Consider the following 17,078-nt stretch of genomic DNA (forward strand, 5'->3'; position numbering starts at 1 on the left):
ACTTAACTAGCAGTTAATAATTTCTCATTGAATGTAATGACTTCATATTTTTATTTTTTCGTTGCATGTGCTTCAGAATTATTATACTAGATATATTTTGTTGATACAAACAGCCTCTAAGTGCTATTTGATCATTGGTATTTTCTTCTGTAACATCTAAGAGTTATTGGGATCCATGTTGGAGTCTGTTTTTCAATACAGAAAACGATAACAAACAGTTCCTCATTTACAGGAGACCTAGTGCATATACTGTATTCACAGCAATCTTTATTTTTATTTTTATTTTTTATTTTTTAGAGTCCCAGCTTTTATTGTTGAAGATCTGTATGCATTTGGATGGTAAAGGGTTGATACATCCTTGTGTATATGTCCATACATACAAATACATATGTATTTATATATGTCTCAAGCTTTTACCATCCAGGAATAGATACATCTTGTTTATAATCATATATTTATGATCAAATTAGATGTCCTATGCATTGTCAGAGACACACACCATATTTTCATAAAGCTAATCTTTGCCATCAGTTATTAGTACCAAAAATTGATTTCATTTCCAACCTGGCCCAGAGCTTAATACCAGTTATACTATCAATGTGTTGTTGTTGTTTTTTTTTTTTTTTGATGCTGTTGGTGGTTTTTGGTTTGGGTTTTATTTTTTGATTATAATTATTTTATCAGTAGATATAAGAAAACAGAGGAGGGTAAAGTCTCGGGTTTTATTTTTTGAAAAAGCCCACATCTAACTGGGGGTAAGATTAATGCCAACACCCTTATATAGCATTTTACTAATACCTCTTTGATAATCTAGTGCAATAGAAGTTTTAGAATAGACTAGGTAAAATCAGCAAATGCAGATACCATACCTAAACGAATCTGAATTACTTATTAAAATCAATATCAATTTACCAATAATTAGTCAAATAACCTGTTTAACTGAACTTCACTAAACAATAATATTCTAAACAGAAGGTTTGTTTGTGAAAACAATAACTTGCAAGACCCATTAAAGATAGAAATAAAGCTCTTGTAATTTCTGCTTGAGTCTCCTTCATTTTTTTCCAAAGTATCTAATTTGCTAGTAGACTACAAGAAATAATGGAGAAGATGCCAATTAATGCATCATTTCATTAGATATCAACCTTAGCATTCATTTTCTGCATCTGTGATCTTCTCCAGGATATCATGGTCATGTTTGGAGATCCAATGCAATAGATTATCATCGTTACATTCCAGTGATACGTTTTTCCTTCCTCTTTCACTAGTTCCTCTGACAACTGTAACAAGAGAACAAAATATTCTAGTTAATAAAATGTTTCAAGCATATGCAACATCTTAGCTCTCATCTAATCAAGCTTCTCATAGACATCAGCGGATATATTGCTTTTCTAGGGACTAAGGATTAGTTAAGGATTTAAATTCAATTTGAACCCATTTGATATGCTTAAAGGGTGGCAATTAGTTTTACAGGTGATTTGTGTCACAAGATTTCCCCTAAATGGGAAAGATTTTAAATTCCAAAGATGTTAAATTGTGTTGTGTTTGTGATTTTGCAAATGGGGAGTTTTCTGTTCTCTACAGGCACAGTAGCTTTGAATTGGAAATGCTATTAAAAAAAAAATAAATGTTTTATTTGGAAACCAAAGGAATTGTCCTTTTATTTCTGCTCTGTTCCATGGCAGGTGGAATGTGCAGTGCCCCTAGCGACTCTCCAAAAATGGAGGTACTGAAAGCAACATTTCATTGTTGTATTTTAAGTATTTTAAACTAAAGTCCACTTTAATTTTCAAGACAATGGAGGAAGGTTTTGTGGATACAAGTACCTCAGATTTATAAAAATTGAAATATTCCACAGTGAGCATTTCAGCCCTGCAGTCACTTGTGAGTGGTGGTTGTTCTCCATGGCTTGGCTGGTACTTCTGAAATCTAGGGGACTGCTAAAGGTAACCAGTGTAAGCCTGAGTCAGTCAGTGGAAAGTGTCTTCCTGCTGTCCATGGGCTTTGTAAGAGGCTCTGTCTGATTGCAAGTGACTTCAGTGTGAGGCCTGAATGATTTGTATTGTTCCAATAGTTCTGTTGCAAACAGATGGCACAGTACTCTTGAACAGAGTGCAGTGAATTAGTCTTATTCATGGTATCTGCATATCAGATGAGTGGGAGGAATGAAATGATTCCTTTGCAGGGCAGTTGTTCATTTATCTACTTACTTTGTTCCCGGAGAAGTGAAAATGCGTTAGGTATGGGATCCTTCATTATTAAGCTTGCATTTATTTAACTGGAGAGGTTTCCAAAACATCCATCTAATAAAAAAGTAACTGCTGCAGAATTTTTACATTTTTGGATACAGCTGAAAAAATGTTGTTGTGTATAACTATTTGACTAAAATGCCTCTTTAAATTCTAGAAGCTAACATTTATCAGAGTAATTATGCAATGAGTAAAGTGCAATACTTTGCATAGAACACACACTCGCAAATGATTTTAAATCCCTATTTTCAAGTTCATGTCTGTGTGGTAACTACATATAATGGTTTATATAATACAAACTTAGATGAATAATTTTACTTCTCCAATGGGAGGTTGGTACAATTTTTCTGGTTAAAACACTTCGGGACTAATCCAAAGCCCACTGAAATGTGGAAAGGTTCCCATTGATTTTAACAGGCTTTGGATTTGGCCCTTGAATGAAGAAAAAATGACTTCTGCAGAGCTGGAAAGCCAGGGAGTTCCTAAAGTAGATCATGTTACTAGTTCTGGCACATAAAATCTTTGCGAACTTTTTATGAAAACGGTAAGTCAGAGCATGCGTTACGTTTTGTGAACCGTGCATAGCTCCCATTCTTTTGTGTGCCGAGTATTTCTTGATCATCATTCAAAGAGATATATATGCATAGGAAGCACCCATATAAATTAACGAGGAGAGTACATTCCAGAAACCTTAGCACAAAAATGTCTATATTTTTTAACAGGTTCACTAAAATATGATCACAGCAAATCTTCAATATACTTGATATTTTACAAGCTGAAGTTCCTTTGCAATTAACACTCATTTATGCACTCAAAAAGAACTAAGAATAGAGTCCAATCTGAGCAGCAGCAGCCAATCACAAAACACAACCTCTTTTCAGCTTGCTCCCCATATTTTCATTGAGGTTTTAGTACAGAATGAAACTCCCAAATAAACCCCACCCGCTTAATCAACCCACCCATTCATCAGGAAACCGTACACGTATTGGGACTGTAACAAAAACTGGCTCACCACAGGTAGGAAATGCAAAGTATTTCTCAAGTAAGTCAACTAAATATATAAAAGGATATTGCTGTCAAATACCAACTGAGGTTGAGTAAATTAAATTTATATTTGTTTCTTCAATGCTGTATTTGTTATAGGTCACAACCTCTGAGACGTAAATAAAAGTCGGTAACGTATATTGGGCCTGAGATTCAGCAGTGTTGCAACCGAAATTAATGTCTTACGAGTTTGGCACCTCTGACAGTCCATTAGATACCAGTCAACAAAAATATCAGAAGGATGTGAAGATATAAAAGTGTAGTAGCACACAAATATTTGTTCGGGTTCTTTTTCCTTCGGATAAAGACACCTGCCAGATTACTACTTTTTACCTCCAATCCTTTCCTCTCAGCAGTGATTTGCAGGAATGAGCTGGGAGAGGGTGGGTAAACACAAAGGGGTTAAAGGGGAAACTGTTTAATAACAGTAGTAAAATGCAGGCTATTTTTGACATCTGGGTTAATGTCCATTATGCTCCATATGCTTTCCAAATGTTTGCAACAAGCACCCAGATACAAAAACAGATACCCATTCACATAGGCTTAAATTGCCCTCTCCTAACCTGTTACACATGGTACCTACATAAAAGGCCAACGACTGATATGGTAATTAGCAAGTCAGAAAGAGAGGGAATGGCCAGTTTATTGTAGGGAACTGGTATCTGACCAAATGTTAGTAGAGAAGGATATCATTAATAGAATCCTGTTAGGGCTATTTCTGCTCCTTAAGCTATAACAAGACATGCACTATAATGTGACATCTTTTAAAAAGCTGTCAGGATTAATTCTTCAGTTTCCTTCTCTGCACTAATTCATCATTACTGCCATCAGACTACTAACAAATGATGTGAAATAATTTCATTTTCTAGAAACAAGTAACTAAAATAAAAAATAGTAATGCACAAACAAGGCTATAACACAGTCTTTCTCAAGTGACCTCCTGGAACTCAGCTGTGCCTCTTGCAACAACAAAATCTAAATGACATTAATTAAAAAAGGAAAAATGAATGACATTAATTAAAAAGAAAAAAAGAAAAAAAAATGCATTCTCAATTTTTAGTTTTGCTCATCCAAACCCATGAAAAGAATGACATGATTAACTAAGACAAAGCCCTGGCACAGCACTATGCTGAATTCTGACCCTGCCACTAGCTTTTTTTGTGAGTAAGGGAAAAGCCACATCATTTTTCTGTGCTTAACTTGCTCTTCGCTATAGCAGGGATAACATCAGGGTCCTCTCAGGAATTTGCAAGGCTTAATGTTTGTAATGTGCCTTAATAGTCTTGGATGAGTGCTAAGTATTATTATTTTTCAGTTCCTGCATTTGATTAAATCTGAAATAACATAGTAAAAATTAAATTAATATATTAAGTTACAAGTAAAAAGCAAGCATGTGGCTTGTTCAGCTACTTGTAACACTTTTAATACGAACACATATTGCAGACTAGGTGATTCCCAAGGTATGTAATGACATGTACCATGTGGGCATAACTTAACAACTGCAGAATCCCCCCAGATGTTTGATTCAGCCAAAAAATCTGCTCATGGCTTCTGTGTGAGCCCAGAGCTTGGACCAGTGGGAGCACTGCGGGCTGCTTTTCCCCTGCCTCTGAAGTGCAGTTGCAAATGTAATCACAGTCCAGGTATTTGCCACTCAGCACAAGAAACAATATTGGGTAGCACAGATCTGCGGGAGTGCTCTCCCCTGTTACACGTCCCTTAACATAAGATACGACAATGGCATATGAACTTCTCTGTCCCAACAAAAAATACACGTTTTGCTACTTCCACCTGGCCCAATTCTTGTGGAAAGAACAAAAAACAACCTCTCACTTTCTAATGAATATAGTATCCTGCTAAAGTCTGTCATATCAATCTGAAAATCTTCAGCAGGGAAGGCCAACAAAAGAAATAATTAAGACATAAAGTTGTATCCAACCTGCGTGGAAAACTTTCAATGCCAAGATGCCAAAGACACCTAAGACACTTGTTGAGCTGAGTGAAAAGGTAAAATCTAGTTTAAATTTATAGCATTCCTTCAGTGTCCCTCTAGGAGTTTGGCTTTTTGCCAGTGTTCCTTGTTAAAAATTTGTTAAACGTGTTTGGCATTAATGCAAACACAAAGTGCTCATTTGTTACAAATTCTATTGGAATGCATTCATTTAAGGCAATGAAGTAGTTACCAGAAAAGAAAAAATGTTCATTAAGTACATTTTAAAAATACAATGATGTATGCGGTGCATAACTATGGCGCCCTAGTGGCTATATAAATATCTGACAGAATAACCACAAGTTGTGTTTGGTTTGAAATTGGAATCTTTTAAACATAACCAATAGAACAAAACCTGGTTTTGTTTGTTGTCAAAACTGATGCTAGTCTTTCTTGTTTAGAACTAGTTAAAATAACCAAAGTTTTGGCATACAATTTCTTACATCTCAAATCAATAAAGCACACAGGTTAAAATAATGCTAAAGGAAGTTTCCTGATTCAAATGGTAAGTGCAGCACTGCACATTATCTGGAGAACACTGAACACAGAAAGTAAACACCCTGCTTGGAGGAGAACAAATTTTAGTCATTTTTAAAAACTCCACTTGAGGAAATGTTACCTGGGAGCTCTGCAGCTGTCTGGCACCAATCAGTTATACCTGGGCAAAAGGTGTTCTGCACTGCTCCAAACCAATGGGGCACATCACACAATAAACAGCTCAAATCTAGTTTATAAAACCCTAACAAAAAAGCCTATCTTCTGTAGTAATATGAAAAATCTCCAATTATAATCATTCTTGATTCTGAATAAGCAATCCAGAGGAGTATTTTTTAGAGGCTTGAAAATATCATCTGAGTTAAATTGTAAAAGTAGAACCATTTCTCGTCTTACTTTGTCAGTGATTTATAGTTACTTATAATAAAGCTTGAAAATGGTAAATATGAGAATAAAATATATTTAATAATAATAAAAAAATACAGAAACTGTGTGACTTAATTAAATATCGAAAGGGTCACAAGAAACATCAGTATAAAAAGTTATTTATAAAGACAAAATGAACTTCATTCCAATACTGGCTAAGAAATTATTTATCCCATTTGTTGCTATTTATGTTTTAAATTCATTATACAGTAAACTTCAGAAGGATATGCAGCTGGTGGTAGAATCACTGCATGAATGTGATGAACTTTCCATATTGCTGTAATGCCAGAACTGTTAATCTGAGTTAGGGATAAAAGCAGATACCATTGGGATGAATAAAATCAAATGGATCCAAGTCCTCTAGAGAGTGAGTGTCCTTGAAAACTACGGTACATTTACATAATAAAATTAGATTAAGTTTGTGAACCTTAAGACTATTTGGATGAGGATGCTATCTCTACTGGGAGTGTTTATAAATCAAAATTAGACAAGTGGAAAATGAATTGAAAGAGATTTTTTTTTTTTAAATAATAAGCTTTTCCTTTTCATACAACACATCTAGTCCAAATCACAGCTTTTCAGAAATATGAAAAAACTTAGCACATATTCTTCAATCTGCCACTTTCACACAGAATTTAAAAAAAGGATAATGTGAAATGTGAAGGATGGCATCATCCCAGTACTCTTTGATGGTCTGAGCTGGAGTGTATTGAAGATGATGGAAAAATTTCTGTCGACTCCAGTGGACCCAAGAGCCGCTCACAGAGGCAGCAGCGTAGGGCATGGAGCTCTTTGTTAGGACATTTATGACTTCCTTAAGATGCAGCACGTGAGACCATTAAGACTTTTTTCCTTTAATTTAAGTCAAACAGAAGTGACAAATAAAGAAGAGTTCTTGGGCAAAGCAGTTCAAACAACAAGAGTTCCCAATGTGATCCTAAAAACTGTCAATAGCAGAGATTACTTAATGAAATTTGAAGGAGCCTTTTTCATCCTTGCTGATGTGGAATGCCATTTATTCTCATGCTAGGGACTAATTAGGGGCCTTTTTTGAAGATCAAGGTTTTGCGATCTCTGCTTCTTAATAACATGGTTTGCCTGTCTGCCACCTGGGACAAGGCAAGGCACTCTCTCTAACTCCTGAACAGCAGGCACTGCCTTAGGCCATTGCAAGTGCAGGCAGGAAACTGATCCTGTGCTTTCAGTCATTTAACCCGTTCACTGCCAGCCCTACACAAGCCCACTTGAAGTCCAGAATAGGCAGTGACCAACCCCGTGGAAAAGCACGAGCTTAATATAATCAAAGACTCATGCAGCTGGAACTCTGATATTAACAGCAAAATTAATCTATCAGTACAGTGACAAAGATGGCATCAGAAATCATCCTTTACTGATAGACTGGATTGAATGCATGTGGTAGCACTTGCTGTAAATCCACATACCACTTGCTGTGCTTCAGGCAGAGAGACAGTTCATGTTTCTGGTGGCTGGGAAAAGAAGTGGTTAAATAAAAGCTGTGTCAAGCCCCCAATCTAATAAGTCATCTTATTAGGAAGTTGTGATGCCCTGTTTGCCCTAGCCTGTGGCTTGTCTGCTCCACTGAAAGGTCTCCTGCTGGGACCTTTGTGGCATTATATGAGGTAGAGAAGGCTGCTGCAATATATGAGCCTTGGTTTTGAGCAGCCAAAACAGCAGGAGGACTAAGCTGCAAAGAATTAAACATGTAACAACTTTGTAAAAGCACAGACAGTGATTGAGGTTGGCCCTTTTGCTGTTGACACATTCTGGCCCCTGTAGGTTGTGGTCACTAAGCCCATTAGATTTGCAGTGTGGCAACATCTAGTTCAGCGAGTTCAATGTGTTTCTGTTTTATTTCTAAATACTGGACGCAAGCTGGCAGTGATAGGAGAGTGGAATATGGCACCAGAAATATGTCATAAACACAGTCGTCATTGTCAGAGATGTAAAATTACTTTTCAAACTATTTTTGGCAGATGAAGGTTGGGTGTATTTTTACATTTTGTTAACTGAAATTTAATTGCAGATTGCTGCATGTTTTGTTTAATATGAAAAAAAAAGAGGAAATCTTGAGATGCCATTTTCTCTTAAAAGAGGAAATTTTCACCAGATAGATAAATCTCTGTTGCTAGAAATTCATTACAAAATGAAAACAACAACAAAAATGAACCCACAAAATATTCAGCTGGGATAAGTTTCACTTATGAGCAACCACTTAATTAAACCATCGTTTCCCAATTCTGATTATTTTTCCTTTCTTTAAGATAAAACATATATTTAAATCAGAGTTTAAAAAAACAACAACAAACAAATCAGACTGTGAAATGAACACTAGAGACGAACGAACTTAATGAACAGGGATACAATGGATTCAACAAGGGTAGATTTAAGACATAAAACCTACTATGAGTTACAAATAAGAAGAATGCCCCTTTCTATCTCTTTAAGGAACTGGTGTAAGTTTGCATTACACTTTGATTAGGATGCTCATGATCCCCAAGACCTGCAGGTTCTGCTTGCCTTTCAAAACTGCATTGCAGCCCCACGTTCAGTAAATTCCCATAGATTCATTACTTCCCAGAATTACCAGTCTGTAGATATGGAGCAACAGATCAGTTAGTTGAACATTTGTGCATCTGAAAGATGTCTCTGCCCTCATTCCCAAACGAGCTAAAGCTTGGGTGCATGTAACAGGTTAAACATGCAGCGAATGACAAAGAGAGGTCATGAGGCTGAAGGAGAAAAGGGTTTGGCTACTTCTTTCCATTCAGATACATTTCCCTGGGGAGGGCTCCCCTGTCTCTTCCTAGGTGAGGCAAGAGGATTCCTGCTCAGTTGTGGTCAGCCCTGCAGGGTGCCCAGCTCACTGCTGCTGGCAGTGCAGCCAAGGGCTCAGTAAGTTCAGACTTGCTGATTCACAGAAATAACTGGCCACTTCTTTTGGAGGGACAAAAGTGATGTTAAAGGCAAAGCACATTCTTTTTTTGACCACCAGGGATGAAGGAATGTTCCTTTTCTGTTCTCTGAAGTTTTTGCCCGAGCCAAGCAAGGTCATAGCTGTGGCTTTTCTCTGGGTGAGGGAAATTTCTAGAATTTGTAGGACTTAATTTCTTAAAAGACTGTCATCTTTTTCGATTTGCTGATAGTTTGGGACTAGAAGGACATTCTTAAAATCTCACACATATTTGCCTGGTGGTAGGGAGCATGACTTGGTTTTCACCTCGTGCATCCTACAGGAGTCAGTCAATATTTAATAGTTAAAACTGGCTGACTGTTGCTCTCAGATAACCCTAGTTACTGTGGCTGTCACCATGCTCTGTTATTAGAAGCATATTGGTTACAAGATGTTGTTGTACCAGAGTAAACAGTAATAAATTTGGTGGTTGTGGTGAGGAAGTTTAATCCAAAAACATTCCAGCCAACAAGCAGGAGTACAAGGGCTGTACTCCTCTCCTGGAGTACCCAAGGGCTGGACGGATTCGGGAGGAAGAGAGGTGGTAAAGGTTGAGTGCAGGTCTGAGGTACTTCGTGTGTGGGCTTTTTTCTTCCCTTAGGAAAAGACTGGATTCTTGGCTAGAAAGGACAAGTCTTGTTGGAAGCACTGGGCATAGCATGATGTCCTCAGGGCAAATGACTCCAGAAAATTGGCAGAAGTTTGCTTGGGATTATCTTTCTCTTAAGCAAATAATAATAAGAAAATTAATAAAGATGAATCTAATGGTTTGCATCTGCTTTTCCAATTGCATTAGATTGCTTATCTTCTAAAGCTGAGAATAAACTAATGAGTTTCAGAGTATTGCTATGTGGATCGGAATATTTGTACCAACAGTTATATGTCCGTACTTCATAATTTAGGTAAACCATGAACATGCTGTTTCATTAGTTTGCTCTGCTAGTTAATAGCTCTGTTCTCTTTAAAGTTATCCTATCAGTACAGTTAAATACCAATTTCTCTGTGGAGCACATTGTGAGGTATACCTGTTGTTTTACTAATAAAAATAGAGAAATCAATATGCCAAAGGATAGCTCTGGCTATTGTTATATATCAAAAACCTGCTTTGCAGTTAATGAGATATACTTTCATCTTCTCCAAAGAATCCTATTTTGTATTTTATATGGTTCATGATAGGAACCTACTTATTAAATTGAAGTGTGATATTTACAGTTGCATCTTTTAATGTCAAGAAGAAAGAGATCCAGCCAAGGAGCGCACTGGTTGGTTTGGTCTATTTGAAGTGAGACCAGTGCTGGATCCACTTAAAACTCCTAGAACTGCTACAGCATTACAATGACTGTGTGTGGCAGTGTGAACATGACCATACATGCTTGACAGCTACTTATTTTTTAAATACCCATCCAGACAACACGCAGCATTTTGAAATCTAGCTTGTGTGGTCTAATTATGCAATAATTTTTATACTTTAGGCCCCAATATTACGAGCTTCTCCACAGTTATGGGTCTGCCCACGCATTTCTCAGTGCATGATAGGGCAGACTTAGGGACCAGTTCTGCTAAGCATATAAACATACATTTCAACTGTTACTTAAGTGAGACTTAAGCGTGCACATAACACTAAGAGCATGCTTAAGTGTCTGTCTTGAATAGGACCTTTCAGGGTATTCTTTTACTAAGGGCATGCATATAATATGCCATTCAGATTGAAGACCCACAGTCATCTGCATACCATTAATAAACACATAAAGGGAAATTATAAAATAGCAATAAAGAAAATCTTGCTCCCCCAAATCTCTGAACACCATCTTTTTAACCATTTATGAACTTAACAGCAAGCATGTAAAAGTTAGCAAGATCAGAGGCTTAGTCTGCAAGATTTCCGAAGGAGATAATCATGCAAGTGTCAAATGACAGGTAAACATATACAAACAAAAATATGAACTTCATTACAAAATCATATAAAATGACAAGAACAATAATTCCTACTTGATGCATTTTTTTTTGTAAATTTGATGTATTGTAGTTAAACTAACAACCAACTAACAACACTACTTTAGCAATACAAGACCAGTAAATTTATGAGCACAAATAATCTATCATTAATCACAATTTACACCAATTCATGTTTTTTTTCTAGAGAACATTTTCTCCATGCCCATTTTTTCCCCTTCTCAATCCCTCCTTCCAACTGTGCACAGACCTTCTCTATTTATTTATTTTGCTATCTCCATTTCTGTGTTTGCTTAAGCTTTACGTCTCTGTTGCCAATCTGACCAACTCATGCTGAGTGGTGGTATTAGACTATAGCTAGTAATTGTGTGTTATCATCACCATCTACTTTACCTGCATATTGCAGTTCTGCCAGTTGGAACAAGATAAAACATAAGAAGAGTAATTCACAAAAGCATTTTTGAGGTCAAAAATTTGCTAATTAGAAAAAGCAAAACAAAACCAGCAGATACTCTTGTGTGCATGCACAAATGTGTCAAACCCACTGAGAAAAAAGTAAAGACTAGAATGGAACTTAGCCCATAAAAATGGCTTGGAAAAAAAAGAATACTACTGGCAGTCCAAACTTTGTTCACTACTCCATTAATTTTAGAGGTAGCGGCAACAGAACTAGTACTTTAGAACAATTTTTTTCATTGAAACAAATATATTACAAAAAAGACAAGATAGTTTCAGGACTAGTTTCAAGAAACTTTGTTCCTACTGGACCCTTCAATTCAAGAAAGAAAAACCAAATTTAAGAACACATCCTAATTTCTCATTAAGTATTCTAAATAAAAATAAAACTATACAGCCTATTTCGTTCTAATCTGGATTTTTTTTTCCACACTTGCGTGTCTTTCCTCATTTTCTACTTGAATTTAAAGACATAACACAGATCACCATTGCTACGGCCACTGGTACAGGCCATCACCTCCACATTCATATTTATACACTTTGGATAAGAGGCACAGTGGCCTGTATAAAGACCATTAGAGCTGGACACAAAGATGTCAGAAAACCTGCAAAAAGCATAACTAGACTATGATTTGTTTTCATACTTCAATTTAGCTTAGTGTATTACGAGGGATAGAATATAAAATGTGAGGATTAGGTCAAAGAAAGGTAGTTTTTTTTATTTTTTATTTTTTTATTTTTATTTTTTGTCAAAGCTACTTGGGCTTTCGAACAAGCCACTTCTTGTAATATATAGCTTAACTGTAGTTTATCAATTGCTTTATTGACAAAAACAATTGATTGAACCAAGAACAGCTTCTGTAGCAGAACTCAACAATTAAAAGTCATGTGAAAACAAAACAAAACAAAACAACACAAAAAAAATCAGTAATTTTCTCATGCCACTGAATCACAGACATGGGATATAAAAAGGGAGAGAGGGGGAGCAGGATCACCAATGCCCTTTGCAGGAGTTTTTTCCAACAATATTTTGGGGGTTTTACTTCCACTTCATTAAATGAAATTTTATTTTTAATTCCCCAAGTTACGTATCTTCCAACACTAGTCACTGACATGATAATGAGCACAAATTGCTTTGCAGGCTTACAGAAAATGCAGCTTGTTCCAACAGTATTTTCTAATTCATCTCTCTTCAAAAGTTCAAAGTGTGGATCGGGAGCAGCTCACACCTGCCCCTGTCCATACACTTAAGGAGAAATGACCTTTCCTCCCCCTCCAGGGAGAACCTCCTCCAGACTCCTGCAATGTATGGGTCCCTGGGAGCTCAGGGCTCCCCACTAAATCTGGAACACTGCATGTAACAGCCATCAATAGACCAACGTCATCCACAAACTAGTTAGCACTCTTCTAATTTCATTTATACTTGTAGTCTCTGCAATTGGCATGGGAAGCCTGGGCAACAGTTACATGGTATTGGAGTAAGTATTGCCAGCTCATTTCAATAAGTGCCCGTATTGTAAGAAAATTTACCAATCATTTCATATTCACACCTTCCAGGCTATTCAAGATTTTAGAGACCTCTCATATTTTGTCTTTTTTTTTTTTTTCCCAGCTGAAGAATTATATTGTAACAGTCTCTCTTCATAGAATGGCTTGGGTTGGAAGGGACCTCAAAGATATCTAGTTCCAACCCCCCTCTTTCATGTAGAAATAATTTTACATCTATCATTCTCATCATCCTTTTTTCTACCCTTTTCCTTTCTACCTTTTCCTTTGTATTCTTTACGACTGGCTTACCAGAACATATAGAATAACAAAGATGTGGGCAAACCTTGAACTGGTACAGGGGTTAAAAATGGCTTTGTGTTTAGATAACTATTTCTTTTCTATATATTTATAATATTGTTTGCCATTTTGACTACTGCTGCAAAAAAAGCTAAGTTTTGGAGAGCTATGTACAACAATTCCAACATCTCCTTCCTGAACAGTAATGGCTAATTTACATCCTGACATTAGGTATGTAGTGTTACAATTGCTTTTTTCCCACATGCTTCATTTTACATTTATCTAAAGGAAATGTCATCTGCTGTTTTACTGCCTAATCCCTCAATACTGTCACTAAGTCATTACAACCTAGATTTTGATTTTTCAGAATTCCTTCAATCCTGCAGAGGGACAAAAAAAGATTTCAAAACCATTTTGTGGGAAATTCCCATGAAATATATCTTGTTTCTTAAAAGAACGAGCTGAAACCTGTAGGGCATCTGGGGTTGAGGGAAGGCAACAGACATATTTCTATTCTGTGCATAATTCAACAGAGTGCTAATTCACGCTTGTGGAACCCTTTTTTCTGCTGTTATTGTTACCTAACAAAATGTCAGCATTTTTCAGTATTATGCCATTATCAGCCTGTACTGGGATCCTGTAAAAGAGCTGAAAGAAAAAAGGTCTCTTTTTGCATATTTATGCCATCCTGCTCGGAGCACTTCCATTGGCCCCAGTAAATCTCTTTGCCAAATTTCAATTGACTCTCACGGTGTTCCAGCTGTTAGATAAACTTCCAAGGATATTTTTGTGACAGGTACAAACCTAGACAGGAAATCTCAAGAAGAAATCCTAAATTAATTATACGTCAACATTCAAGCCACAAGAAGGAGCAATTGTCATAAATTTTTGAAAGTTAGAATCCAATTTTAGTTGTAAGTGCAATAAAGTTCACTGACTCAGTTGTGAATCAATGCCAATAAAATAATACGTCACATTCTTTAACAGTTCACTTTGGTTAAACATAGAAGGGAAGAAGCCTAAGATTAGTGAACTGTATATTTAAATCACGTAAAAAGACTACAGACACAAACCAATACCACGCCATGGATTTACAAATTACAATTCAGTGTTGCCTAATCTTATCTCACTTTTTTTGAAAACATATAAAAAGTATAAACTAAATTTGTGCTAAATGAAAACATCTCCACAACCTGAAAATTTGACCGTGATGCCAACAAAATTTTTCTGCAGCACCACACACCACGTATCTCAGCTGTCTTTCTCCATATACACACACACTGGGCACTGTGCGTTTGGTTTGCTTTATGAATGCTATTAATGTCGAGTAAGCAAGGGGTTAGAGGGCTAAGAGAGGGAGAGAGTGTTGAAACAGTTCTGGCCACAGAAGACTGCCCACGTTTCTCTGGTTTTAGCATTGCTGCAGATTTCTTGACAGCTTTTCTGGTCCTCTCTGTGACATGTCCTTGCAGAAACTGAGCACGGCAGCCTGAACACGTAGGTAGATCTGAGTGCTCTGCGGTGGCCACAGGCTGTGCAAGTAGCACAGCCCCCCTGCCCCAACCCCCCCAGTTTGCCAAACGTATTTCTGAGGCAGTGCTGAGCGTGATCAGGCTGGCCGTGCTCCTGATTGTCCTGCCAGGCCCTTCAGCTGTGCTCAACTGGGAGCAGGGCTCTGATCCACTCCTGGCTGAGCACAGCTGAAAAAGCGAAACCGTGCGCGTCATGTCAGGTACCCTGCAGCAACCCCATGCTCTGGCCTGGTAGGGGGCCCTTTCCAAACCCGCCTGCCTAAATACAAAAGGGAGAGTGTTGAGATACCTGTTGTCTCAGCACAGAGAGTAATGTGTCATGGGGGTAGGGAAGAGAGGAGGGGGAGGACATACATTAAGCTCTGCGAGCTGCATTTCTCAACACAGCTTTGCAGCACACACAGGAGATATTCGTGGTCCTCACTCCAGCACCAGGTCTGTGACAAGCCCTGCCAGACAGCAGAGCAGCGCAGCACCGCTCCAAATCCTGCAGTGTGGACAGAGACCTTGGGACGTTGCCCACCAGGTAGGGTGCCAGGGTGAGGAACTGACCACAGCTCACTCCTGCGCTTGGCAGAGCTCTGCACCATCAGCCAGAGACTACATAGCCCAGCCACCATTTCTCGTGAAAGAAAAGCCCAGGCAAGGAGATGCAGTCACCTTGCCCCCGCAGAGGTCATGTGCAGGGGAGCAGGCTAGCAAACCTGCGTCACAGCAGGAAGAGGCACAGCTCGAGAGGGAGGGAAACGTAGCTCAGACTATTGACAGGAGAGGCTAGAAAACAGTCATCTTGCACAATGGGCATGAGTCCACAGGGGAATATTCAATTTATAAACAATATCCTTTTATAAAATGCAGGTAACATTCCCCTTCCTTTACTGAGTGCTTTTTCCTCACAGATGAAAGACATTAAAAGGAGCCATCCAAAGCCCACGGAAGACAGAGTCTTTCAAATTACTTAGTGGAGCTGTGTCAAAATAGTCCCAGGAAGCGAACACTCAGAGACCCATCTGTAGGCAAAACCTGGCCCTCAGCAAAAATATGAATATGCCAGAAATCCTGCCAGGCACCAGCAAGGAACATGCTGCACTTAGCTGATCACCTTGGTTCTATGTCTCTGAAATAGCGTGGATAAATAACTATTTATGTCACCCTGGGAGAACAGGAATGTATGATATGGCTATGTAACCACCTGGACTTTTACACATAAAAAGTGTTTTCACTACTTATGGAAAGCCAGACATGTAAATTACGCTACCTTTAGCAGGAAAAAAATACGTGCCAAAGACCATGCCTAGGAGCAGAACTCAGGAAGAATGGGGGTATGGTCATGCCCGTTTTGCAGTGTTTTCTTTTACAAGCCTGTTTTACTGCTGAGGTGGTGGAGGCTAGTGTTATTGCTTCCTCAGAAAGCCATTCTCACGGATTTGACTATTGGTCATGAAAAACTTACAAGGTCAGACAATCCTGCAATATTTTAACAAATTCAGGGTTTAAATATGTTCCCAAGATTTTGGTTATGTCACTTTCAAAGACAGGAAATAATCCCCTTTACAAATGTGTATCGTCTGGGAAACCAGAATGATACAGAAGCAAATCTGGAGATCTGAATTTGATTCCCTTGAAAGTTTACACAAACTGGTTCTCAAAAGATTTATCTACTTTTAGCATTTCCACATGGACAGATAAAGCTGGCATTAACAGCAAAACTACATCTGTGTATTTAGTATGGAAAAAAAAAAAGAAAAAAAGGCTTAGCTTGTTTTCTTGGTGCTGAAGACTTTTCATTTTACAAGAACAAGGAGACACACAGCTACAGCATCCTTCACCATTAGAGGTCCCCTCGAGGCTGATTGTTAGCATTAGAACATTAGCAATCTGTGTATTTATCAAAATGTGGACACTAGAGTGGCTTGAAGTAGTTTCACTTCCTCTTAAATGATAATAAATTGGCAGCGTGAGTGTTGACTGCCTGAAATGCAACTTCATTACTTCAGAGGTTAATGGAGCAACCTCTCTGTGTTGATCTTCCTGTCACCATTGGCTACAAAAGACTCTCTGACACAGTGCAGTTTTCAGGAGAGGCACAAGTATAACAGAGATTAACCACATCAAAAAGAATACTGTCCCGCTCCATTATATTCTGCAAAGCTGGTGTGCAGCAAATCTCAAGGGCC

The 17,078-nt window shown here is 37.9% G+C and overlaps 1 protein-coding gene across 2 annotated transcripts in view; it reads right to left on the reverse strand.

The window, feature by feature from the left end:
- Positions 1-273: 273 nt before the first annotated feature.
- Positions 274-17,078, reverse strand: part of ERC2 (ELKS/RAB6-interacting/CAST family member 2) — a 519,869-nt gene continuing 503,064 nt past the window's right edge. Inside the window, exon 17 of one of the 2 annotated variants that reach the window (XM_035558284.2) lies at positions 274-1,280. In XM_035558284.2, the coding sequence (XP_035414177.1) occupies positions 1,134-1,280 (147 nt within the window). In that variant the 3' untranslated portion in view covers positions 274-1,133. The remainder of the gene's footprint in view (positions 1,281-17,078) is intronic. The other variant, XR_007708665.1, reaches the window with a different exon arrangement.

The sequence above is a fragment of the Cygnus atratus genome, chromosome 10 (genome assembly GCF_013377495.2).
Source record: "Cygnus atratus isolate AKBS03 ecotype Queensland, Australia chromosome 10, CAtr_DNAZoo_HiC_assembly, whole genome shotgun sequence".
Taxonomy (NCBI): Eukaryota; Metazoa; Chordata; class Aves; order Anseriformes; family Anatidae; genus Cygnus; species Cygnus atratus.